General features: G+C 44.6%; 1 protein-coding gene across 1 annotated transcript in view; it reads right to left on the bottom strand.

The window, feature by feature from the left end:
- The window catches only part of RRAGC (Ras related GTP binding C), a 571,600-nt gene that overhangs the window by 472,235 nt on the left and 72,242 nt on the right, over window positions 1–27,123 (bottom strand). Inside the window, exon 2 of the mRNA XM_044083473.1 lies at window positions 18,795–18,998. Coding sequence (XP_043939408.1) covers window positions 18,795–18,998 — 204 coding nt within the window. The remainder of the gene's footprint in view (window positions 1–18,794; window positions 18,999–27,123) is intronic.

The following is a 27,123-nucleotide window of genomic DNA, read 5'->3' as shown; positions in this document are numbered from 1 at the left end:
CAGATACTACAGGGTCCCAGAGTCCCACAAGTTCTTTTAAAAATCCTATTGCAGATCCAGAGACTATTTCACAGGGGCCCAAGGGCATTAAGGCTTCTACTGCTAAAAATCCTACCCCTTCTGATAGAGATTCCAGGGCGCTGGATATATTGGGTAAGAAGGTTTACACTTCTGCAACCTTGGCCATTAGGGCTTTAAACTGCCAGTTTCAGATGTTAAAGTATCAGCAACATGTTATTGGACTGCTTAAACAGAAAATTATGTTGATTCCTGACTGTGTGGAAAATAAAGAATTACAGGATTTAATGCATTCTGCCGAACAAGCCGGAAAATACTTTGCAACGTGGTTTTGATTCATTAGAGGCCTCTTGCAGGGCTGCTGTTACTGGGTTCTGTGCTCAGAAGGCATGCTTGGCTTAAAGAGCAATCTTTGCCTTATCATGGTAAAGCTACATTGTTTGATGCTCCTTTAAATCAGGACCGCCTGTTTGGCAACAAGGCTGAGGAAGTTCTTAAAAAGATGGAAGATGAAGCTAAATCTATGCAAACTGTTAAAGAATTTTTACAAGTTCAGCCTCCTAGATTTAGTAGGCACCAGCCCTCTAAGAATTGGTCCTTTCAAGCCCCTTCCAGGTCTTCTCAAGCCAAACCCAGACACAGCAAAAACCCCAGGTTTCAGTCCCAGGGGACACACAGAACTAAGCAGTGGGGGGCCTCCACTTCCAAATCTGGGAATAATAAGACTCCCCCTTATGGTAAACTGTCTCAATGACTTCCTTTTAAGATTTCCAAGAACTTATCACCCGACTGCCCCTTTGGGAGGAAAGATTGCTCTTCATGCAAAGAATTTGGAACTCATTACCCATGACAAACGAGGTTTTAAATATAGTGTCCCAAGGATACAGACTTCACTTCCACACGTTGCCAACACCAAGCGGGTGGCCGGACCTACCCCCAAATCAGTGGGCAGAGGCCCAAAAAAGTACAGTTTTGTACCTACCATAAATGTAGATGTCCGATAGGAATGCATCTGCAGTCCTTACAAATGGGTAGTCCTGTCGTCAGGCAGCCCTTCGGTCGGCCGGATTCCAAAGTCTGGGTCTGGCTTCGGCTGGTGTCGCGCTTGACCCGACATCATAGCTGCAGTTCTTCGGGTATAAAGGCATCAGCCGACGCCATTTTCCTCAGTGTTTCTTGCCCCAGATGCCAGGTGCCCTCTTGGATGGCTAAATTTGGATAAATGCCAATGTTTCCAAATAGTAGAGAGCAAACACATAAAATAAGCATGTATGTACATATATACAAACAAATACACCATAATAGATCCCCCCCAAGCTAGCTGAAGGATGGCAAATACCCTAGGAGTACCACAGAGGGGAAGGTGGGTGGGTAATCCTGACTGCAGATGCATTCCTATCGGACATCTACATTTATGGTAGGTACAAAACTGTACTATGTCCTTCAAGGATGCATCTGCAGTCCTTACAAATGGGTAGAATACCATAGCTAAACTAGGGAGGAGGAAAAAGGAGAGATTATGGTGTAGTTAGGATCCCTTGCAAAACAGCAGTGGCAAAACCTGCTCGGGATCTAGAGTATAAAGGTAAATTGTAATGCTTGGCAAATGTATGCACGGAGGTCCAAGTAGCAGCCTCTATAATGTCCTTGGTAGCCACTCCTCGTAAGATAGCTGTGGTAGTGGCTGTAGCCCTTGTGGAGTGAGGCCTGATGTTCTCTGGAGTTTTCTTTCCATGGTAGGAGTAACAAAATCTAATGCAATTTCCTATCCATTTGGAGATTGTCTGTTTTGAAATAGGGTTTCCTTCCTTTCCTGTTGCATATGCTACCAGAAGCTGGTCAGTTTTTCTATTGGACTTGGTCCTGTCCAGGTAGTAGCGTAATTGTCTATGTACATCCAAGGTATGCAACAGTCTTTCTCCCCTGTTCTGTGGGTTGGGGAAGAATGTAGGTAGGTGGATAGCCTGATTTAAAGACACTCTGGATACCACCTTAGGCATAAATGTAGGATTTGTTCTCATGGACACTATCTTGATGGAAGATCAGGAAGGGTTGCACTGCCATTAATGCCTGTAGTTCAGAGACCCTTCTTGCTGAGGTGATTGCCAGCAGGAAAGCAGTCTTCCAGGATAAGTATTGTAATTCTGCTGTTGCTGCTGGTTGAAAGGGGGAAGTGTCAATTTTTCTAGCACAAAGTTCAAGTCCCATGCTGGCAATGGTGGTTTCCTGGGAGATTTTACATTTTTAATTCCTCTCAGAAACTGCCTGAGCAGAGGATGTGAGAAGACAGGAGGATCCAAGCTGTATTCTGCTGAAATAGCTGATGCATGTATCTTGATGGAAGAATAGGACAGGCCTGTATGGAAGAGCTCTGCCAAGTACTCCAGGATGTTGGCTATGTTTACCAGTGCCACATCTTCTCCCTTTGCAGTACTCCAAATGAGATATCTTTTCCATTTTGCGGCATAATTCTTTCTTGCTGAAGGTCTACGAGCCTCAAGGATTATGTCTTTAACCCTTTGGGATAAATTTGGGTTAATTGTTCTTATGTAATGTTCCAGGCAGTTAGCTGCAGAGTTTTCAGGTTTGGATGCAGGATGTTGTAGTTGTTCTGTGTTAACAGCAATGGGATCAGGGGTAGTGCCCATATTTGTTCCAGAGACATGCTCCTCAGTAATGGGTACCAATGTTGCCTTGGCCAGTCTGGAGCTATCAGAATGATCCTTGGACGTTCCTCTTTGATCTTCAAAAGCACCTTGTGCATCAAAGGAAGTGGTGGGAATGCGCATGCTGTCAGGTTTTTCCAACTGAAAGATAGGGAGTCCACCTTCCAAGCAAGTGGGTGGTACGTTCTTGTGCAGAATTTCTTTAGCTGGTGATTGAGTGGGGATGCAAATAAGTCTATTTGTGGTAATCCCCATTCTCTTGTGATGGCTTTGAAGATGTCCGGATGCAGCATCCGTGGTAGTTCTGCTTAATATGTCTGCTAGAATGTTTTCTTTTCCCGGTACAAAAATTGCTTGTAACTGAATGTTGTAGCTCAGAGCCACATCCCATAGGTCCAGTGCCAGCCGGCATAGAGGGTATGAATGTGTGCCTCCCTGTTTGTTGATGTACCACATAACTGTGGTGGTGTCTGTCCTTATCATCAACTGACCTTCTTGGAGAAATGGTCTGAATGACTGGATTGCCAATTTTACTGCCAGCATTTCCTTTAGATTTATGTGCAGGCACAGCTGGTCTTGAGTCCATAAGCCTTGTATGCACTTGTCCAGCAGGTGTGCCCCCCAACCGAGGTCTGAGGCATCTGTCGTGATGGTTTGGCTTGGTTGACTGTTGCAGAAGGGCAATCCTGTGTTTGATTGACAGGCCTGAGCCCACCATAGGAACTCTTGCTTCAGGCATGGGATTATTGGAATTTTGGTTTCTAGGCTGTGCTTGTGTTGAGACCACAAATTCTTTAGGTACCACTGTAGCTTTCTCATATGCAGTCTGGCATGAGGGACCAGAATTATGCAGGATGCCATGAAGCCTAGGGCTTGCAGTACTTTTCTTGCAGTTAGATGGTTCTGCTTTGTTATGCCAAGAAGTAGAGAGGTAGTTGCTCTTTCTTTTCTGCAGTTAGGAATGCCATTTGTTTTGATGTGTCCAGCTCTGCACCCAGAAAGGTTATTCTTTGGGATGGAATCAGCCTTGACTTTTTTATACTGACTGTATATCCCAGGGCTTGCAGCAGGTAAATGACTCTTTGTAAGTCTTCTGTTAGCTTGTTTTTGTTGTCCGCTTGTATCAGGCAGTCGTCCAGGTAGAGGCAAATTTGGATTCCCTGAAGTCTGCAATGAGCAATTACTGATGCCAGGCATTTCGTGAACACTCTGGGCGCAGTAGATAAGCCAAAGGGCAATGCTGAGAATTGATAATGCTCTGATCCTGCAAGAAATCTGAGGTATCTTCTGCAATTTGGTCGTATGCGGACGTGCAGGTATGCCTCCTTGAGATCTAGAGTTACCAGCCAAGACTCCTTGCCCGCATGGGAAGAAGCTGCTGTAGGGTCAGCATTTTGAATTTTGGAACAATGAGGAATGTGTTTAAAGCGGACAGGTCGAGAATAGGCCTCCATTTGCTCTCTTTTCTTGGTACCAGGAAGAGTCTGGAGTAAAATCCCTTTCCTTGTTCCATAGATGGTACCTTTTCCACAGCTCTCATTCTTAATAATTGAGATATTTGCTTTAGAGCTTCTGCCCTTTGAGTAGGTGGTAGGTTTGGCATTCCTCTCTTTCCTGGTAGAGTATGGAAATGGAACCTGTAACCTTGGTCTACAGTTTGCAAAATCCATTTTTCCCTTGTGATGCAATGCCAGTTCTTTGAAAATAAGGTTAGCTTTCCGCCTAAGGGTGCTTCCAGTTGTTCCCTGGTAGGCGGTGCCACAGCCAAGTCACTGTGATTGTGTTGTTGTAGTGGTGGTGGCTGCGTCTGTGCCTCGCTGGCTGTTACCCTGCCACTGGCGTCCCCTGTAGGCACCCCTGGATTGGTTTCTGCCTCTTGAACGCCTATTCCTGCCTCTCTGTCTTAGAGGAGTCCGGAAAGGACCAATTCTTGGAGGGCCAGTTCCTGCTAAACCTTGGAGGTTGAACCTGTAAGAAATCTTTCACTGTTTGTACAGATTTCGCCTTCTCTTCCATCTTTTTCAGTACCTGCTGTGCAGGAGAACCAAATAAATTGACTTTGTCCATGGTTGCATCTAAAAGCTTTGATTTGACATGGTCTGGTAATGCCTGCTCTTTCAACCATGCATGTCTCCTGATAACTGTGCCAGTCATGGCTGATCTAAAGGATGCCTCCAGTGCATCATAGCCACATTTTAAAGAATGGTTACTAACCTGCTGTATGTTATGTACCATTTCCTGAACATATTTCTTATCTAAAGATTCTTCAGAGGACAGCTTTTTAGTTAACTGGTCTAGCATAAACTCTTGATATTGAATCATATGAAATTGACAGTTCAAAGCCCTAGCTGACAGAGTAGCAGAAGTGTAAACTTTTTTACCCCATCTCTCTAAGGACCTGGATTCCCTTTCAGAGGGGAGGGGGTTTTTAGTAGATGTAGTTGCTACAGCCTTAGGGCCCTGGGAGATAGTCTCTAGATCTGCAAAAGGAGCCTTGTATCTAGATCTGCAAAAGGAGCCTTGTACAAATGGTGATGAGTGTCCGGGACCCTGTAGAACCTATCGGGCTTAGCAGGGGCCGGAGGTAATGAATCAGGAGCAGTGCAAGCATCATTAAATGCATCATCTACAACAGAAAGAACTGGAGGTATAGCTAAAGGCCTATGCTGTGGCAAACGTAGAAAGGTTCTAAGCTTTTTTCTGGAGTCTGAGAAATCTTGGCCCTGCCACTGAAATTGTTCCCTCATAGCATGCAAGGTTTCCCCAAAGGAAAATTCCTCAGGTGGAGAGGCTGAAGGAATGGACTCTTCAGCATCAGAGTCTTCGTAAGGGGAATAAGGAGCCTCAGGAGGGTCTGTATGTTCTGAGTCATCAGAGGAATCATCTGTGGATACTGGCTCTGGGGGCTCTGCTCTAGGCCTCTTCTCTGGAGGTGGATGAGAGGTCCTGTCTGGATGAGGCTGGGATCCACGAATTAAAGAAATGAGATCCTCTGCCAAAGAAAGCATATGGGAACTGGTGCTGGGCCTGTGAGAGGGGGGCTTGACAGGCACCGTTTTTGGAGCTTTAGCTGCTTTAGCCCTGGCAAAGGCCTTAATAGACATGGCTGCAGGAGGCCTAGCAGCTCCATGTGCAGGGGTTGAAATATCCAAGGGAATAGTGTCTAATAATTCCTGAGAAACCGCAACTGCAGGTTGGATTTCAGAAGCCGATTCCACCAGGTTAGAAGAGGCCTCGGTAGAAGACATGTTTTCGGCTGGGGGAAGAACCGCTTGCTCGGTTTCAGCCGAAACCGACACACTCGTGGTTGGCTTAACCGCGGTTTCGGCCGAAACCGCGGACCGCAAGTGTCGGTCCTTTTCCCTGCGTTTTTTGGTTATTTGTGAAGTCGGAGGATCCGACGGCATGATATAAGCAAAATCAGAGCCGAAAAACTGTTCTGCAAATTCCGACCGACGTCTAAGCGTCCGTCGGTTAAAAGAAGCACAGGCTAGACAAGCTGCTACGTCGTGATCTGGGCCTAAACAAGGTAAGCAGTAAGAGTGGAAATCTTTATGAGGTATTTGTTTCCCACAAGTTAAACAGTTATTTACTTTTTCTGACATCGGCTGAGGCAAGAAAGAGTCCCCAACGGGTACTTAGCTTTTAGAAGTCTTCGAAGTAGTATTCGGTAGTAGTAATCTCTGGTTCTGACCGACCGGCACTTGCGAACAGCTTCTGCTTCGGGCGCCACGCGGCAAGAAAGACTGAGGAAAATGGCGTCGGCTGATGCCTTTATACCAGAAGAACTGCAGCTATGACGTCGGGTGAAGCGCGACACCAGCCGAAGCCAGACCCAGACTTTGGAATCCGGCCGACCGAAGGGCTGCCTGACGACAGGACTACCCATTTGTAAGGACTGCAGATGCATCCTTGAAGGACATCAAGTACTTTCTCTCTTAAGCATGGGGGCTATTTAACTGGTACCAGAAGAGTAAACGGGACAAGGTTTCTACTCAAAACTTTTCCAGATACCCAGAAAAGACAATTCATGGCATCCTATCCTGGACCGGTCTACTCTAAACACCTTTTTGGAGATTCCAAAATTCAAGATGCTGACTCTTCACCAATTACTTCCTATGTTAGGCAAAGATGCCTGGTTGGCAACACTAGATTTAAAAGAAGCATATCTGCACATCCCAATCAGGGAATCCTGCAGAAGATACCAAAGCAGGCTACACACACCATCAGTTATCTGCGCTGCCCTTTGGCTTATCTACTGCACCCAGGGTATTCACAAAGTGCCTAGCTCTAGTTATTGTATTTTGCAGGCAAAGAAGTATTCAAATATACCCATACCTGGACGATTGTTTAATTCAGGCAGAAAGCCAGGACATAATTTTGAATCATCTGGCCTTTGTACAAAGGATTCTAACTTGTCTGGGGTACACCATAAACAAAAAGAAATCACACCTGGTACCCTGTCAACAAATTATATTCCTGGGAGCAAGCTTGAATACAACTTCCCAGATTACTTAACTCACGCCAGAGAAACAAATTAATTTGACAACCTACTTCAAACAAGTGGCTACAAAAACCCTGCTATCTGCAAGCCTTGGGGTTCATGGCCTTCTGCATTCTTCTAATTCCATATGCAAGACTACAGTGGTATCTAAAAAGCCCATGGTGTCAATATTCTCAGGATCTAGAAACAATGATTCCTATCATACCTTGCCTACATCTAGAGTTCCTTTGGTGGGCAGAGGCCTGCCACCAAAACAAGGTACTACCTTTCACACCACCCCCTGCTGCCCAAACCCTAACAGATGCATCAGACTATGCATGGGGGCTCACCTGGCAGGGAAGTGCATTCAGGGCAAATGGAACCCACGTCAAATGCACCTGCATATCAATCAAAAAGAAATGTTAGCTGTACAGAATGCTGACAGCCTTCAAGGACCACATTCTTCCAGGACAACTAATGGTAAAGACAGACAACACCATTCTTATGTGGTACATAAAAATGCAGGGGGGTACACATTCTTACCCCCTCTGCAGACTAGCCATGGCATTGCGGAACACAGCCTTGAGATACCAAGTGCACCTACAAGCTCAATTCCTGCCAGGAAAATTAAATACACTGGCAGACTGACTAAGCAGAAACCTCATGGACCCACACGAGTGGAAACTGGAACCAAGGATTTTCAACATTTTGACAAGCAAATGGGGGAGCCCAGATATAGACCTGTTTGCCTCTCCCCAGAGCTACCAATTGGACAAATTTTGCACAAGGACTCCCCACAAACAAGCCTGGAAAGTCTATGCTTTCCCCCCACTGTCTCTGCTCTCCAAAGTACTACTAAAAATCAAACAGGACAAACCATGTATGATTTTGATTGCTCCAGACTGGCAATGCCAACACTGGTACCCCGTGCCAACACTGGTACCCCTCCTGCATAGTGTGTCACGATTATCCCCATGGCACCTGCCTCAGACTCCTTCCCTGTTGTCTAGGTAGGAGAACCAGATTCTGCACCCTCAGCTTCTAACACTGAACCTTGCAGCCTGGCTAATTACATAATCTCTCCTTTACCATCCCTCAGTAAACCTGTGATGGATATCATTTTAGAGGCAAGGAGGCCTAGTACTAGAAAATCTTATGCTGAAAAATAGAAAAGATTCTGTGCCTGGATGCAATCTCAAGGGATGAGCACAGCAGCGCCCAATTTACCTCACATTTTACAATACTTAACTGAGATGCTTCACAAGGGCCTGTCTTTTTCCTCCATTAAAATCCACACCTCAGCCACTTCAGTTCATTATAAAAACACAAAACCTCTCCCCTCTTCTTTCATCCACTGCTCAAGCTGCTCCTCAGAGGGGCCAAAAATTTGAGACCACCCAGGAGAGCTCCAATCCCAGCCTGGGACCTTAACTTTGTCTTGGAGAAACGCACTCTACCTCCTTTCGAGCCAGCTGCTACTGCAGACTTAAATTTTCTTTCTTGGAAAACAGCTTTCCTATTACCAATCACGTCGGCTAGAAGGATATCTGAATTACAGGCCCTTATGGCAGTGGAGCCTTTCATCATCTTTCATGCGGACAGGGTGCCCCTCAGAACCAATCCATCCTTCATACCCAAGGTGGTATCCAGTGTGGCTCAATCAGTTCACCTGCCAACCTTCTTTCCCAAGCCACAGAATAAAGGGGAACGGATACTGCATTCTTTAGATGTGCACAGACAACTCGGATTCTACTTGGACAGGACTAAACCTCAAAGGAAATCTGAACTGCTGGTGGCACTTGCTGCAGGGGCAGAGGGGAAGGCTATTTCAAAGCAAACCATTTCTAAATGGATAAGCCATTGCATTAATTTCTGCTATAATCACCATGGAAAACCTATCCCCCAGGGGATCAGACCTCACTCCACCAGGGCTGCATCTACCTCTACAGCCTCTCTCACAGGTGTCCCTACCAGGGACATCCTAGAAGCTGCTACTTGGAGTTCTGTACATACTTTCACCATTTGCCAATTTTCTCTAAATCCAGAGCTGGCTTTGCCACTGCAATCTAGCAGGGCCTTATAGGTTTCATAGGTTGGTACTGAGCTATCTGCCTGAAGGCATATATTAGCCCAGCCACGTTGTGCGGTATTCCCCGCCCCTTTAGTAGTTCTAGACCCTTGTACTAGCACCCTTGGCCCCTATCTAGTAGTGCTGTTGGTGTGAACCCCGATGTGAACTTTGTTACCCATCCACTCATCAAGGTTCCTCTTGAAGAGTGATAGTGAGGGGCTCTGTCACATGTAGATCGGGACCCTGTTCCATAGTAAGGGAAGTCTCTGCGAAGGGAATCTATCCCTCCAGAATGTTCTATTTATTGTGTTGAGGTTTATATCCCTAGAGCGTGTAGCTCGAGTAGATTTGGTTTTGCTAAGATGGAGCATGTTCAACAATTCTGGGTTGGACATGGCTCTGTACGTTAGACAGAGATCGCCTCTGAGAAAGCGGTATGCAACAGAGAACAGCCTTAGCTTTTTCAATCGTGCTGCATAGGGCAACTGTTTGAGGCCAGTAATTCTCTTGGTTAGGTACCTCTGTGGTCTCTCCAGCTGCTGGAGATGTCTAGCCAGGTACATTCCAATTGGTGCATTGTACTCAATAATGGGTCTGATGAGGGAAGAGTAGAGGGGCACCATTACATCCTCAGATCTTGATGAGAACCCTTTCATGATCAGATGGGTCACATAGAAGGATTTTCTAACCACTTTGGTAACATGGTTATCAAAGGAAAGCTGGCTATCTACTTGGGTCCCTAGATCCCTTACTTCAGATTTCAGGGGATTACCTCCTATGTTGTAGTTTGCGGGTACTCTGTTTTTTCCAAAGGGGATTACTACGCATTTTTTTGCATTTAGCTTGAGACCATGGCTTTGACACCATGCATCAGTCTCATTTAGGCCCTTCTGGAGGATCACCATGTCGGCCGGAGACTATTATAGCATCCAGTTTGCAGTCGTCCGCAAACTTAGTCAGCCACAGCCCTTCCATGATTGCCTGCACTTCTGAGAAGTATATGCCAAACAGGAGGGGCCCCAGGACAGAGCCCTGAGGCACACCACTCGTTACTGGTCTGGATTCGGACATAGATCCCGCTACTCTTACTTTATGGGATCTGTCTGAGAGCCAGTTTGCGATCCATCTTGTGACGTAAGGGTTTATGCCCAGGCTGGTGAGCTTATCAATAATACCTGAATGGGGAATGGTAGCAAGGTCAAGGTAAGCCGTGTGTACCTCCTTTCCCTTATCTATAGCCCGAGTAACTGTCTCAAAGAAATCTATCAGGTTCAGGAGGCATGATCTGCCCTTGACGAAGCCGAACTGTGTGGGGTCCAGCGACTGGAGGTTCCCAATCTCTCCATTTATGAGTTCCATAATGATTCGCTCCATAGCCTTACAGATCAGACTGGTCAGGCTTATTGGTCGGTAGTTCCCAAGGTCAGTTGTGGCCCCACCCTTGTGTAGCTGGCCCTAATGCTATCTAAATTCCTACTCCCACCCATAGCTTTGGGAATCTTCCCAAATGTAAAGATTGCAACAGTGAAACATGGAGAACATAGTACAGTTGTGTACACTTACCATAAATGTAGATGTTCAAGTATATTCACTGTTGCAGTCCTGGGTACCCTCCCCTCCAGCCCCCTAACTTCTTTTGGCTATACCTCTACTTTCCTTTACTATGCTTAAAAGCCTTTTTGGTGTATTTGCTTTTTTGTTGGAGGTATATCATTGTACTTTTATATTTAATTGCTTCCCATTAGGGGGGCACCTGACATCTGAGGCAAGAAAAACTGATGTAATGGCAACGCAGGACCCAAGACTTTGTTAAAAAGGCCGACTGAGGGATACCTGCAAGCAGATAACCCAAATGTAATGACTGCAACAGTGAATACACTCGAACATCTACATTTATGGTAAGTGCACACAACTGTGCTTTCTACTGCCCCTAGAGATATTAGGTTTTGCACTTGCCTTAGTACTTCTGCCCACTGGTTTGGAGGTAGGTCTGGGTACCCCCTTGAGGGTGGTAGTTCTTGGAAATTGAATTTATACCCCTGAGCAAAGATTAAGCCCCACTGATCTTTTGCAATAGAGTTCCAATTTTCTCTGCATAGGAGATAACTGCAACCCCTAGCTTTAGATATGGTGGAGGCTGGCACAGATGGGAAAGGTAGTCATTGAGAGTTTTTTCCATACAGGGTTGCTTTTGAACACCCTGCTGTAGTGTTTGAGGAGGGCCACTGTTTCATTCTTTGCTGGCCCTGAGTTTTAGTCCTGGTGGGTCTGTCCCTATGGGTTTTGCCTTGTGCCTGCCTGTTTGGTGCAGGAAAGGACCAGTGTTTAGAGGGAAAATTTCTGCCGAATCTAGGAGGTTGTACTTGAAGGAAATCTAACAGTCTGCATCGATTTTGCTTTGTCTTCCATCTTTTTAAGTACCTCTTCAGATTTCTGTCCGAACAAGCGGTCTTTGTCAAGAGGTGCATCCATGATTTTAGCTTTGACATGATCAGGGAGAGGTCGTTCTTTCAGCCATGCATGTCTTCTGATAACAGATCCTGTCACTGCTGCCCTGCTATAAGCATCTAGGGTATCAAATCCACAGTGCAAGGAGTGTTTTGCCACCTGAGATGAGTGTAGTAATTCTGCTCGCTCTCTATTGTTGGCAAAATCCGGAAAAATCAGAAATTTTCTATTTTAAAAGTTCCAAAGTGTGCTCTTGATATTTTAACATATGGAACCGACAGTTGAGAACCCTTATAGTTAAAGTTGCAAAGGTATATACTTCACCCGATCTGTCCAGGGCCCTGGATTCTTTGCAGAGGTAGCCTCAACTCCCTTAGGTCCTTGAGTAATCACCTCTGGATCGACTATAGGTTTTCTGTAGAGGAATTTATGTGAGTCATGTACCCTGTAGTACCAGTCAGGTTTTCTGGGGGCAGATGGAAGGGTGTCAGGGTTAAGGCTGAATACTTGGTAAACATCCTCTACCACCTCCAAGATGGGTGGGATGGCCAGAGGCCTGTACTGGGGTATGTCCAGAAACTCAGACTTTTTGTGGATCGAGTTAAATCCATTGACTCAAATTAGAAGTGTTCCCTGGGGGTGTACAGGGTTTCCCCCAAGAAAAGGTCTTCCAGAGGTGATGCAGAAGGAAGAGATTCTTCTGCATCAGAGTCTTCATAGGCAGTAAGACGATTTTCCTCTTCAAAAACAGAGGAGTCAGATCCCTCTGAGTCTAAATTTGATTGGATGTCTGGAGAAGGTTCCCTTCTCCTTTCGGCTGGAGTGGCCTGATTACCCCAAATGCAAGTGATGAGACCCTCCACCACCTTAAGCATTCTAGTTTGAGGAGGGGGAGGAGTACTGGAATGGAGACTTTTTGCTGTTTTCTTTGGAGCAGCTCTAAGTCTGGCCTGAAAAGTATCCCTTAGTGCTGTCGGTGTGTTCGTAGGAAGAGAGGGTGAAGGCTTGAAGTGAATTTTGAAGTGCGAGCAGTATCCTCGGAAGCAGGAGCCTGCATAGAGGCTCCGGACCCAAAACAAGGCAGAGACAGCCGAAGGCTTGTTAGACGATACAGTCATCTGCGGCATACAGGACTCCTAAAGGGTCTCAGTAGAGGCCTGCAAAGTAAGAGTCGGGCATCAGGGACTGCGAAAGTGCCTCACTGAATTCTGAAGAATTGACTACTATTTTAGCAGTGGTGTCGTCAGAAGGTTTGGCCTTATGCAGTCTGTTACTATCCTTATCTTTATGTTTTTTCTGGAAGATCCACAGTTTGCTGACGGACGCCATATCGGCAATTGGAGACGGAAGAAGAAAACTGGCTACAGAGTTCTACGCCGAAAAGTTCTAGTGTTAAAGAGGGCATAGGGCCAACAGCATGGTACGTCGTGATCTGGGCCTAAGTAACACACTAAGAATGGAAGTCTCTGTGTGGTATTTGCTTTCCACATGCAAGACAGTTATTGACTTTTTCTGACATCAGTTAGTGCAAGAAAAAGGAAGGATCCCCAACAGGGTACTTGGCTTTAGACATTTTCAGCTGAAGTTCAAAATCTGGAAACAGCCGACCAGCACTGTTGTGAATTGCTTCTCCTACGGGCTTCACAGTAAGAAAGACTGAGGTAAAAGCATCACTTGCTCTCCTTTATAGCTCAGATGACCTGACGTCACTCAGCAAGCGACAGCAGCCGACGCACAAAACCTTGAATCTGGTATTCGGACCGACTGAAGGCTATCACAGCACGGATAACCCAATGGGTAAGGACTGCAGCAGTAAAACACAAAGAACATCAGGACTGCAACAGTGACTACACTCAAACATCTACATTTATGGTAAGTGTACACAACTGTATTATGTGTTTCACTGTTGCAGTCATGACTTGTGGGAAGATTCCCAAAGCTGAAAGTAGAGTGGATGGTAGAAGGGAAGGAATAGAAGAACAGGCTTGCACTGCTGTAAGTAGGACCTAGCATGCCCTGCAGGACTGCAGAGACAAAGCCTGCCCGGGATTTGAAGAAAAGGCAATTGGTAGTGTTTGGTGAAGGTGTGGACAGAAATCCAAGTGGCAGCTTCTAGGATGTCCTTGGTAGGGACTCCCCTGAGGAAGGCAGTGGAAGTAGATGCTGCCCTAGTGGAATGGCTTTGGACAGGTTTGGGAGGAATTTTCCCATGGAAGTGGTAGCAGAATTGGATACAGCTGGATATCCATTTAGAAATGGTCTGCTTGGAAATAGGTTTCCCCTCTGCCCCTGGGGCGAAGCTGACCAGGAGCTGGTCAGTCTTTGACGGACTTGGTTCTACCCAGATAGTATCCAAGTTAACTGTGCACATCCAGTGAATGAAGGACCCCCCCCCCCTTGTTCTAAGGGTTAGGAAAGAAGGTGGGAAGATGTATAGCCTGATTCAGTGTTATGTCAGACACCACCTTAGGCGTTTAGTTTTAAGAGACACCCTGTCTGCATGGAAGATAATGAAGGGTTCAATGCCCATGAGTGCCTGCAGCACGGAAACCCTCCTAGCGGAGGTTATGGCCAGCAGAAAGGTGGTCTTCCAAGAGAGGTGTTTTGGTTCTGCTGAGGCAGTCGGTTCAAATAGGAAGCAAGGTTAATTTTTCCAAGGCATAGTTCAGGTCCCTGGCAGGAGTGGGTGGGCCTGATGTGAGATACCATTCTAAGGAATCGTTTTAGCAGGTGGTGGGAATGGGCAAAGATAGCAGAGGCATGAATTTTGATTGGAAGAGTAAGAAAATCCTTTTTACACTAGCTCCACCAAGTAGTCTAGAATCAGAGAGAGATACAAGGGAGCTGCTTGTACCCTTAGTTTGGCACCAGGCATTGAATTTTTCCATTTTGCAGAAGATGATTTCCTGGTGCTAGGCACTCCTGGCCTCCTCAATTATATCCAGGACCTGCTTGCTCAACGGTGGGTTGGTATCCGCATTTGGGGTATAAGCCATGCAGATAGGTTGAGACTTTGTAGAATAGGATACAGTATTGACCTTTTTCTTGGGTTAGAAGTCCTTCTGAGAGAGGCAGGTTCCTGGGTGGTTCCTTGATTAGCCTGAGTAGCAAGGGGTACCAATGCTGCCTGGGCCAATCTGGAGCAATTAGTATAGCTCTTGGGCCTTCCTCCTTAGTACCCTTGGGATCATTGGCAAGGGAGGGAAGGCATAGACAAACAGGTTGCCCCAGTCGAAGGAGAGGACATCCACCTTCCAGGCTTCTGGGTGGAACTCCCTGGTGCAGAACTGGTCTGTCTGTTCTCTACAGATGCGAAGAGGTCTACCTCTAGGGTTCCCCAAGTTTGGATGATGCAGAGGAAGGTCTCCCTCTGAAGCTGCCATTCATGGGGCTCCAGGACACTTCTGCTGAGGTGGTCTGTTAGGGTACTGTGCTCCCCCAGATGTACTGGGCTATCAGATGAAGGCCCATCCTCGAGGCGGTCTGCCACAGGAGCATGGCTAGACGACTAGGAGTGTATCCCCCCCCCCACTTGTTGGATGTACCACATGACTGTGGTATTGTCTGTTTTGATGAGGAGTACCCCTGGTTTCAGGTGGCTCTTAAAGGCTGTGATAGCCCTGAGTACTGCCATCATTTGCTTTAGGTTGATGTGTAGGTCTAGGTCCCAAGTGCCTTGGGTGCACGTCTCCTAAGTGTGACCCCCAGCCTTTGTCTGAGGCATCCGTGGCGATGGTCTGGCCATGGGGAAGAATTAGAAACGGTAGGCCCTTGCTCAGGGTGCAGACATCTGTCCACCATAGGAGTTCCTCTCAAGCAGGGAATCAATAGCTCCAGAGACGGTGTGTGCTAACACCATAGGTTTTTTTTTAGGTACCATTGCAGTTCTCATGTGTAGTCTGGCCAAGGGCACCAACAGGATGCCATGTACCCTAGAGCTTGAAGGAACTTCCTTGCTGTGGTGTGTGTTCTGCAAGCCAATTGGGAGAAATATTGTGGCAGGAAACTGTTTTTCTGGAGAGAGGAAGACTCTCTGGGTGGATGTATCCAGGAGAACTCCCAAGAAGGTGATCTGTCTGGTGGGCTGGAAATGTGAATTTTTCCTTGTTGATGGTAAATCCCAGAGAAGTAGATTGTTTGGACAAAGTTGAGGTCTTGCAGCAGCTTTTCTCTGCTGTCTGCCTGGATGAGACAGTCATCCAGATATGGGTAAATCTAAATGTTTTTCTGCTTGCAGAAGGCAAAGCAAGGGCCAGGCATTTGTTGAAAACCCTGGGAGCAGTATAGATAACCCAAAGGGCAGAACACAGAACTGAGTGTTGTGAGCATGCCCTGAAGCGAAGAAACTTCTGCAGGACTCCCTTGTAGGGATATGGAGGTAGGTATCCTTTAGGTCCAGGGTGACTAGCCAGGCATATGGGGTCAGCATGGGCAAGAGATTTTGGAGCATAAGCATTCTAAATTTTGGCACTTACAGGGAAAGTTTTAGTGTGGATAGATCCAGAATAAGGTGCCAAGTGCCCTCTTTCCTGGGTACCAGGAACAATCTTTAATAAAACCCTTTCCGGCTTGTTCCTGGGGTACAGGTTCCACTGCTCCTCGAGCACAGAGCTTCTGAATTTGGCTGACGGCCTCTGGACGCCGATTTGTTGGTATGTCTTGGTACCCTGCTAGAATTGGGCTCTCTCTGAAGGAGAGTCTGTAGCCTTGGAAAATTATTATTTTTAGGATACACTGATCCTTTGTGATGGATTGCCAGGTGTCTTTGAAAAGGGACAGCCTTCCTCCTAACCTTTGGGGGGGGGGGGCAGAGGGAGAGTCAATGCGAGTCCTTCGGGTAGGGAACTCCATTCCCTGCTGTGGTGGTTGTAGAGGGCCTCTGGGCTCTGCTGTCTTTGTAGTTGCTTGCCTGGGGGGGGGGGGGGGTATGTCCCTACCTCCTTTTCTTTGCACAGATTGGGATGGGATGGAAAGGACCAGTGTTTGGTGGGAAAGTTCCTGCTGAATCCGGGAGGTTGTACCTGGAGGAAATCCTTTACTGTCTGCATTGATTTGGCCCTATCCTCCATTTTCTTGATCACCTACTCCGCCTTTGATCAAAACAGGTGGTCCTTATCTCGGGGGCATCTAGGAGTTAGATTTAACATGATCAGGCAGAGGTTGCACTTTTAGCCGTGCATGTCTCCTAATGACTAGCCCCGCAACAGCAGCCCTGCTAGAAGCTTCTAGGGCATCGTATCCACAGTGGAGAGAATACTTTGCCACTTGAGAGCTGGAGTGTAAGAGCTCCCCTAGCTCTCTGGTAGTTGAACTGTCTGGCAAAGAAGAAATGTTCTGCTTTAATAGTGCCAAGGTATGTTGCTAATATTTCAACTGATATTTTAACATATGCAACTGACAGTTAAGCACTCTAATAGCGAAGGTAGCAGAGGTGTATACTTTTTTACCCATCTGTCTAGGGTTCTGTTATCCTTGTCGGAAGGAATACGGTTTTGGATAACCTGGCCTTAGCTCCTTTGAGTCTCTGGGTGATTACCTCTGGGTCTGGTGCAGGATTTTTGAATAAGTATTTGTGGGCATCTGACACCCTGCAGTACCTGTCTGGCTTTCTAGGTCCAAGAGCAGGGCATCAGGTGTGAGGCTAGACTGCATGAAAGCATCCTCAACCAGATCCACAAAGGGAGGAATGGCTAAGGGTTTGTGCTGGGGAAGGTTCAGAAACACACTCAGCCTCTTCTAAGACTGGGGGTAAACCTGAGATTCCCAATGGGAGTGTTCCCTGAGGGTGTGTAAGGTCTATCCAAAAGACAGGTCCTTAGGGGGGAGGGGGTGCAGATGGGGTGGACTCTTCTGCATCAAAATCCTAAAAGGTGGCATGGGGCTGTTCACTGTCTGAAAATTCTTCACGGTCAGGTTCTGAGAGAATCTCTGGGAAAAGGTCCTTTTTTTTTTTGGATGGAGTAGTCTGGTTACCTCTAAGGGTGATAAGATCCTCAACCATCTTAAGAAGCTGTTGTAACTGAGCAGGTTGGGCTTGAGGAAGATGGTGACTAGGAATTCTTTTTCTGGGAGTGGTCTTACTTTTAGGCCTCAGTGCTTTAATGGATCTGGGTGCGGCTGTGGCCGGTGGCACAGCAGTCTGTCTTTGACGTCTGTTATCTGAAAGGCCTGCTCAGAAGCCAGTGCCTGCTGAGCGGCTCCAGACCCAACCGCAAGGGTGACAACCGAAAACTCAGCAGATGTAGTCTGATCTGGCAGCATATAGGACTCTGAATGGGTCTCAGTAGAGGCCTGTGGAGGTATAGCGTCTGGCACAAGGGGCTGCGTAAGCACCTCACTGAATTCTGCTGTACTGGTGGCTGACTTCAGGGTAGAGTAGTCTGAAGGCCTAACTTTATATGGTCTCTTTCTTTAGCTTTTCTCTTTTTGGGGTTATCCACTGTATGCTGACCAGATGCCACTTCGCACTGTGAAGGACTGTCGTTGAAATATCTAGCTACAAATTCTGCTCTACTGCGGATGTTCCTAGCATTAAAGAGAGTGCTGAACCGACATCTAGGGACATTGTGGTCTGGGCCTAAGCAGGTTACACACAGGTAATGGAAGTCTCGGTGTGGTATTAATTTTCAACAGCAGAGACAATTATTTACTTTTTTGGACATTGGTTAGTTCAAGAAAAAGATCCCCAACTTGGGTACTTGGCTTTAGTTGTTTTCTACTTCACTCTGGCAGTGGCGCACACACAAACTACTTCTGGTTTGGGTTCCATGGCAAGAAAGACTGATGTAATGCCATCGGCTGCCCTGCTTTATACCACTGACAACCTAACGTCAGTCTTTGTTGAACTGCAGCCGACACAGGAGGGACAATCTTTACTCTGGTATTCAGGCCGGCCGAGGGCTACCCAGTAGGGATAACCTACAAGTGATGACTGCAACAGTGAAACACAAAACATCCAGGCCATCCAATTCCTGAATAAACTAGCAAAATCACCCAAAAATAACTGAAAAGTTGTATAAAAACAGACACCACAGTTTAAAACTGTATACAAACTTCTAAAGCAAGAAAACTTCACATTTTAGTGCAAGTTTTTCCAACATTCTTCTACCTGTGCATCAATGACAAATATCAAAGCTCCTGTACCCCTGAAGATCATCTCATAATCAAAGGTTGGATCAAAGAAGTCCACTTGACCAGGAAAGTCCCAGATCTGGAAGTTGACAAAAGAACTATTTGAAATATCATCTTTATATATTTTGTTGGTACTCTCCAAAAAAAGGGTCTCATTTGGTGACATCTTGTGAAACACGACCTAGGGAGGAAAAGATACAAAATTACATTAAATGACTACATATACTGAAAAGTAAGCAAGTTACGTTTTTACACTAGTCTGTAGATATGAATAACTTTGTCATCTCTTTTTGTGAAATCAGAAGAGCAGGTATACTTAGCAGATTTATGTTACATTTCAGTATTGCTAAAGTATTAAGCTGTCCCAAAATTTTAAAAATAAAGCAAGGTAAACTTCAGCAAAGTACATCTTAAGGGCCTCACACAACTAAAAGCAGAAAAATAAAAGGCAAACGGATACATAAAGTCCCAACTTCTCCTGAACATCCGACCGAATAGTCCAAGGCATGAAACAAAACAAACGCATTCAAGGAAAGCAGTTACAGTTTTTCAAAAACAGCACCATTACTCATTAGATGAGATTTCTATGTGCCCTTGCCAATCTTTGAGCCTCCAATCCCCCTCCATCAGCCAAGCCTAAACCCTGCAAATTCCTAGATTCAAGAGTCTCAATTAACCGAACATAGATTATCTGAAATGTCAATTATCTGAACACAGCCTTCCAAGGTTTTTGGGCAGGAAACATCAAAGTCTGAATATGTAATCATCATACATATTTGCTTATGCGTGTTTTTGTAGCCTGCTCACATGTGAAAAATATTAATGGTCTGCTAGAATTGACGAATGGCTGAAAAGTGTACTCCCTACATGCAGAAAAAACAACATTGTTTTTTTTTTTGTTTTTTTTTTTTAAATCTGGTTCAATGTATGTTTTACTATCTACAAAGTTTGATTATCCAAACTACCCTAGGTCCCAATTAGCTTGGATAATAAGACTCTACTGTCTTCTGCAGTGAGGGCAAGAGCTAACTGGGACAGGCCTTAACGCAAGCACCCTTAGTAGTGGTTTATGCCCATGGTAGCAATAAGGGTACATTAGGCCTAACCCCTCCACTTGGTAAGGGGCATATGAAGGGCATTGCCTCGGGGACCACAATTCCCTCCCAGTTGTGGGTGCATGAGGACAGCTACCACCACATCGGCTTGCTTGTGAAATGCCTGCCTTTTTCAACACCACACCTCAGAAGGATTGTGACACTGGGTGGCCCCAGATTACCCATCCTTCCCTACCTCTGACATCAAGCACCTGATCCACTAATTGATCCCAGGTCACCTGGGCCATTTAGTCAAGGCACTTATTCCCCTAGATCAATAGAGTTGGCTAAAATGTTTTCCCACTTTACCAAACTACTACAAAGGGAGAGAGATACTCCTACCAATTTCGATTACTCTCTGTCTGTTCTTTATTTCTCCGACTTAAGCCATGCCTCCTAAATTAATTTTGCAGCGGATTACATTCACCACAGCTAGGAGGCAATGTGCATTAAAAATTACTGCATTTTTGTTAGCACTTATTATTCTGCATCTCCCTTTGATTTGCCTATCTTGCCTGCCTTCAGTGTATTAAGCCAACTGTCTTGTTCTTGAGCTACCAAGGATCTGGAAAAAAAAAAAGATTCCTATTTTCAAGTTTAAGTGCATACCTAACATACCAGAAAGGTTCTGCCACATCCCAACTCTCAGGGCTCAGACTTCCAAATCTCACACTCATCTGTCCTTCGCAAGATTTTATTTCCTTCCTGACACAAACACCCATCCCTTTTCCATTTTTTTTTTTTTTGCAAATGGGGTTGGGGTGTCACTTCCAAAGTGCCAATCTAGAGCCAAGGATCACACCACAAAGTGGCCAAAGCATAGCCTCTGAAAATGGATTTCAGTGTTTTATACAGAAGCACAAGCAACTCCTTTTTCTGATCCAGTTCCGCAAATGCAATGGATAGCCAATAGCTCATTATTTTATGGCTAACCTACAGATCATCAGGTACCATACTTGTCGGCAGTACAGAATACATGTGCAAATCAGTTGGTCATTTTCTGTTGAGAAGATTGTGATGAAAACAAGAACCGGCAGAAAAACTTGTAAACACAAACACGGGTTCAGCAAGCTATTAAAATCCACCACGTAGTAGAACAAAGCTGTACATCCACTCAAATCGTGAAGTGAGACTGAAGAATCACAAAAGGCAACAAAGGACTGAAAAGTCCACAAGTTTATTAAAACGTTTTAAGCGCTTTTCGTTTGCCTCAATCGGCTAACTTCATCAGAAACATTGTTGAAATAGGCAAAAACTCCAATATATACAAACAGCTGGTTAGTAATTAACCAATTACACATATTACACATTACCTCATTTAAAGGCACCCTGATAACGAAAACAGCAGCAACTCTATTCATAATAAATAATATTAAATAAAATAGAATAATTAATGTAAAAGAACAGCAGCAGTCACAAGTATATAAAAATACTATACAACTCTAAAGTCACTATAATGTGACAACAAAAATACACGAGATAATGGTCACAAACAACCTAGTTAAAAGAAGTCAAAGTTAAGCCTCTACGGATGTTTAATTTTGATATACTACTAATAAGACACTCTAAAGTAGTTAGCAACAGGTACCAAGATACCTTAGGTGACTAACACTAGCCAACCTACTACAGCCAAATTCAGATTTACCTCTTTAAACTTTTTAATTTTAAGATACTACTAATGGACAAAGAATCATTCAAACCAGGTGGATTATAGGCATTAAGCCTAATTTGCCAAGTTAGCTCAAGCTCTTCTAATTTCAAGAGTCTAGGCCCACCCCTACTGTCAAACTTGACTTTATCTAGAGTGATAAAACTGAAAGCATGTTCTTGGTTAGTAGAAATGTGTTTAGCTAAGGCATTTTCCAGTTTGTGTTTATTGATAGCATATTGGTGTTCATATATCCTGTCACGGAGCCTCCGCTCCGTTTTTCCTATGTAGAAAGCAGAACGCAGTTTACACCTAGCTAGATAAACAACAAAACTGGAATTACAGTTTAATTAATCCTTGATTTTATACTGTAAGCCATTGATATTAAAACTGTTGGTCGCATCCACAAATTTGCAGTAGTTACAGCTTTCACATTTTTCATGCCATTACAACAAACAATGGGAGTGTTCTTTTGTTCTAAGATGGTCTTCAAGCTCCTCCCTCTTCTAAAAGTTACTATAGGGAAATCACCCAGTTTTAAATAATTCCCAATTCTTCTGCAATATTCTAATGCAAGAGTTACTATGTAAAGTATAAGTGGGAATAAAGCTTAAATTAGCTTCCTTACCTCTACTGTTCTGAGTATTGGGATTTCGCATCACGTTCGCAACAATACCACTACTGTTAGGCATAGGAGGGGCACTTCTAATCTTCAGAAGTGGCATATACACCTTATCTAATCTCTTAGTTTTTACTTCATTAATAAGATCATCCAAAAGGGGTTCTGGGTAACCACGATGAACGAACATACTCCTAAGGAGAGAACATTCTTCAAGAAAGTCATCCTCCAAGGTTATCATTCTTGAAGCCCTCACCAATTGGCCCTTTATAACTTGACCTCTTTTGATAAAAGGGATGGCTGCTTGAAAAATGGAGGAACGTGTTTGAATACGTGCTTTTTCTGTAGATCTTGGCTACGAAATTCTTTAACTCAGTTTTTAACCAAACAGATATCCAAGTATGCTATAACATCTGTGTTGAATGTAGATGTAAACTGTAAAAACTGTGTATTACTATTAAAGTATTCTAACACGTTTGAACTCACACGTTCATCTCCATTGATTAAAATAAATATATCATCGAGGTAACATGTATACAAGACCAAAGAGTCTCGAAACGTGTTATTCCTAAACACAAATTCTGACTCCCAACAGGCCATGACGAGGTTCGCTATACTAGCTCCGCAAGGTGACCCCATAGCAACCCCCACTTTTTGGAGTTAGAATTGGTCCTGAAACATAAAAAAGTTATTAGACAATATTAAGTCTATAAGTTTAGTAACCAAACTAATCTCAACTGCTGGAGCTTTGTTTTTGCCAAGTATTAAATCAACCCATTCAATAGCTATAGTGTGAGGAATACAAGTGTAGAAGTCTCTCACATCAATAGTGAGGAAATTGAAGTTGGCATTAAATTCGAGGGCCTCTATCTTCTTCAAATATGACCATGAATCTTTGCAAATTTGGTTCTCATGGACTAAATATTTTTGAAGTATTGCATCCACTACTTTAGCACAAGAATATGTGGGTGAACATCGACCATCAACTAATGGTCTCTGTGGTGGATTTACCAAATTCTTGTGTATCTTAGGGATGCCAAAAATAAACGGATACCTAGGGTAAGACGTTGACAGATAGTTATAAATTCTCTGTTCAATTCTACCTTCAATATACAGGTCCTCAGTACAATTTTTAATCAAGCTATAAGCTTTGCTCACCTTTGAACATGAACTTGCGTCATAGAACTAGTGTTCAATAATACATTCATACGTTCTTGGTAATCACCATTATCAAAAACTACCAATCCCCCTCCCTTGTCTGGTTTGCAAAACCGTAAACCTTGAGTTTTAACGTATGACAAAAATTCACGTTCTTCCTTACTCATATTGTAAGAAGCCTTATACTTGTACATATCTCTTACAACATGTCTAATATCTAATTCGCAAAGTTGTTCGAACATTTGCAAGACCGGATTCAGAGGGGGGGTTGTACGTACTAGGAATGTAAAATTTGTCAGGTTCCACAGTGTTTAAAACATTATCCATTATTAAATTAAAGTTCAGCTTCCTACTGAACGTTTTAATGTCAACAATAGTATTAACCACATTTATTGGTTGAGATGGAACGAAGGAGAGGCCTTTAGACAGAAATTCTACAATTTCTGCACTAATCTCAATAGATGAAAAATTATATAATTTGAAGTCACCTGCTTTGTTCATGACAACTACTGGATGCTGATGGCCATCTTGTCTGTCCAAAGAGGCCAGACAATCTAAATCCAGTTGTTGGTCATGTTGCATACTCAACAAAGGAACTGTAAGGTCAGTAACGGACATACATACTGCATCATGATGTTGAATACAGGCTATCAACATACATACTGCATCATGATGTTGAATACAGGCTATCAAGTCCTGTTCTTGTTGGATTTTTGTTGTTTGTTCCTGTGTTGATATGGTTGGAAATTGTTCTGTTTTCTCCTGGCACCCATGCTGGGACCATGCCAAAAATTCTGCTGTTGCTGAGGGTAACTGTTGTCATTGTGGCCTTGGTGGGCACTTTGTAGTCTATCACTCCATCGGGCTTCACCTTGATCAACGGGAATACTATTGTTGTGGGTTATACTATTGTTGGTGGAAGTCAAACTGTCACTTATATTTTCATTAGAATGTAACCCCACATTAAAATCATCACTACAGTTGTTGCTGGTGGGAATGGTATTTGAAGACTTACTTGGTTGACAAGAAATAATGTGTTTTTTTCTCCAAACCTGGGCAGGCGAAGGATCAGGATAAGCAGTACCTGAAACATACGCCTTGCTATGCCTTGCTATCCCTTTCCAGTTTTTGAAGTTTATTCATCCTCAATTTAGTCATGTAATGGTCAATGCTTGTGAACACTCTGCCATACTCATATTTGTATCTACTAAACTCGAAATAGAGTTGAATGCTTTTATCAAGATCAGTTACTAGATGTGATAACTCATCAACCCACAAACTATAATGTTTAACCATTAAGTCAAGAAGTTCAAAACCTTGACTGTCAAAACTAAATCATTGTGGAATGGAGAATTAGCTTCCAATCCTGTAGGGTATGAGTTGTCGTCGTAACCCTTTCGGCACCACCCTACGTGCAAGACATTCACGAAAGTACAATATAGACTAAGCTAGTCAGGCTTAGGGGACGATAGTTTCCAGGATCCGTTGAGTCACCACCTTTGTGGAGAGGGACCACTGTTGCTGTATGCCACTCTTTGGGTACATATCCTGTAGTAAGGCCGAGATTGAACAGTAGTTTATGTTTGGGTTTAGTTCTTCTTGGAGTTCATGTAGGATGCAGCCCGCGACACCGTCTGGTCCCACTGATGCTGTATTTTTTGCTTTGGAGAGGGCGGCTCTTACCTGAGCATCTGAGATGTCAGGGGGGCAGCACTCTGCTGGGATAGATATTTGCCCTTTTGGTGGGGAAGGGGGGGGGTTTGCGCTGAACCTGTCAGCTAAAATATGTTGGCAATGTCTGTGGGTTCGGTGTATTTTTTGTCATTTTGGACTAATTCTGAAATTATCTGGGAATTCCCACCCAGGTTCCTAACATAACTAAAGAAAGCCTTGTGATTATCCTTAGTGTCCTGTGCAATGTTTCTCTCGAAGCTGGCCTTAGACGATTTTATGAGTGCCCGTAGTTTTTTGCTAATACTGATCAGAGATGCCTTCCCTTTTTGGGATTTTGCTCTACCATGTAGTAGCTTCTTTCTTCTATTGTATAGTTTGTTTATGGCTGGGGTCCACCAGACAGGACGCCTAACTTTGGAGGATTGGGTCTTGGTTTTATTTGGGATTGCATGATCCATGCATTCCTGAAGGAGTTCATAGAATGCGTTTATAAAGGATTCTGCGGTCTGGGCTGTATTTTCCATAGGCCCGGGGGCTTTGAAGGATTCCACCTCGGTTTTGAGGAGTGTGAAATTTGCTTTAGAGAAGTTTTTCACTGTGGTTTTCTGGGCAGGGGCTGGGGTCGGGATGTGAATATCTAGTGAGATTATTTTCTGGTCTGACCTTACCAGTGAGGGATACACTTCTGGTCTGGAGCACAGAGTCCCCATGCTGGTGATGATCAGGTCCAGTATGTTCTCCCCTCTTGTGGGAGTGGCAACAAGTTGTTCCATAGCATTTGAGTTTATAAATTCTAGGAACCTTCGGGATAGGGTGTTGGAGCTAGAGTAATGCTCCCAGTCTATGTTAGGGTAGTTGAAGTTGCCCAATATAATGGTGTTTGGAGAGACCTTCATATTTTCCAGTGTTCTCAAGAAGGCAGAGTGGGGTTCCTGGGTTTGGGAGGGTGGTCTGTAGCAGGCTATAAACTGGAAGGCAGTTTTACCCACTGTTAGTTGCACATGGATAGTCTCTGATGCTTCGTGCTGTGCCACCAACCTGGAGGTGTGGGTATCTTTGACGAATATTGATACTCCCTCTCCTTTTCTTTTTCGGTCCATGTTTTGGGACCGAAAAACATGGTATGAGGTATAACCTGGTAGTGCTGGGGTGCTCTCGGGAGCCTTGAACCAGGTTTCTGTTACTGCACAGATAACGATGTTCTCCATGCAAAGGAGAGTTTTGAGTGCGTGCAACTTGAGGTTTAGACTTCTGGCATTGAGTAGCATTACTTTCCTATCCCTTGTGATACCTATGGAGGTGGGTTTGTCTTTTGAGCCTTGCCTAAAAAAGGCACTATGGGGGTGGCAAGAGCCTTTGCTAATATCCGAAAGCCCAGGGGTGATAGGTGCAAGCCATCCCTAGCGAAGCATCGTGGCTTGCTGAGCATGTCATCCCAAGCAGACAGGCAATGGATCCCCTTTGAATGACATCAATACTTAAGCCAATTGTTGAAACTGATCATCTTGTCTTCATATTATGGCATCATTCTTGGTGAGGGTAAGAAGCTACTCAAGGACAGGGTCATACCGGCCTGGGCTACATGCTCAGAGAGCACCTCTGTCTCTTTTCATGCAGTCCAGGGAGGTACGTTTCAGGTCATTCACACCAGCATGGACAATGACGGAGTCATATTTGTACTTGCCTTGGAGTGACTTGAGTGCTCGTGTTATGTGGCGGATCCTAGCGCCCGATAGGCAGCTCACCATGACCTTCTCCTTGTTCAGCCTGGTGAGTGGGATGTCAGTGTGCCTGACGATAGAGTCACCTATTACAAGTGTATCAGGTGTGTTGTTTAGCCTTAAGGGCTGTGACTGTTCGGCACACTGGCTTTGTGAGCTATGTGTTGCACGTGTTTTGTTTTGGGGTAGCGGTTGCTTGGGTGTCTGCTTTGGAGGTCTCTGCTGCTTAGGCAGATTTTTATTTAGAGCCTCCGTGTATGTTTTTGTGTGTTTATGTGTTTGGTTTGCTGTCGTGGTAGGTCTATGTGAGACTGGAATTGTAGTGAGTGGCGTTTCCTTCTCCTCCTGACTGGTTACGCCAGTACTGAGTTGAGAGAGCTTAGCCTCCAGTT

Source organism: Protopterus annectens, chromosome 1.part1, assembly GCF_019279795.1.
Source record: "Protopterus annectens isolate FY-2018-M chromosome 1.part1, PAN1.0, whole genome shotgun sequence".
Taxonomy (NCBI): domain Eukaryota; kingdom Metazoa; phylum Chordata; order Ceratodontiformes; family Protopteridae; genus Protopterus; species Protopterus annectens.
The sequence above is the reverse complement of the archived record's forward strand: the minus strand, read 5'-3'. Positions and strand labels throughout refer to the sequence as shown.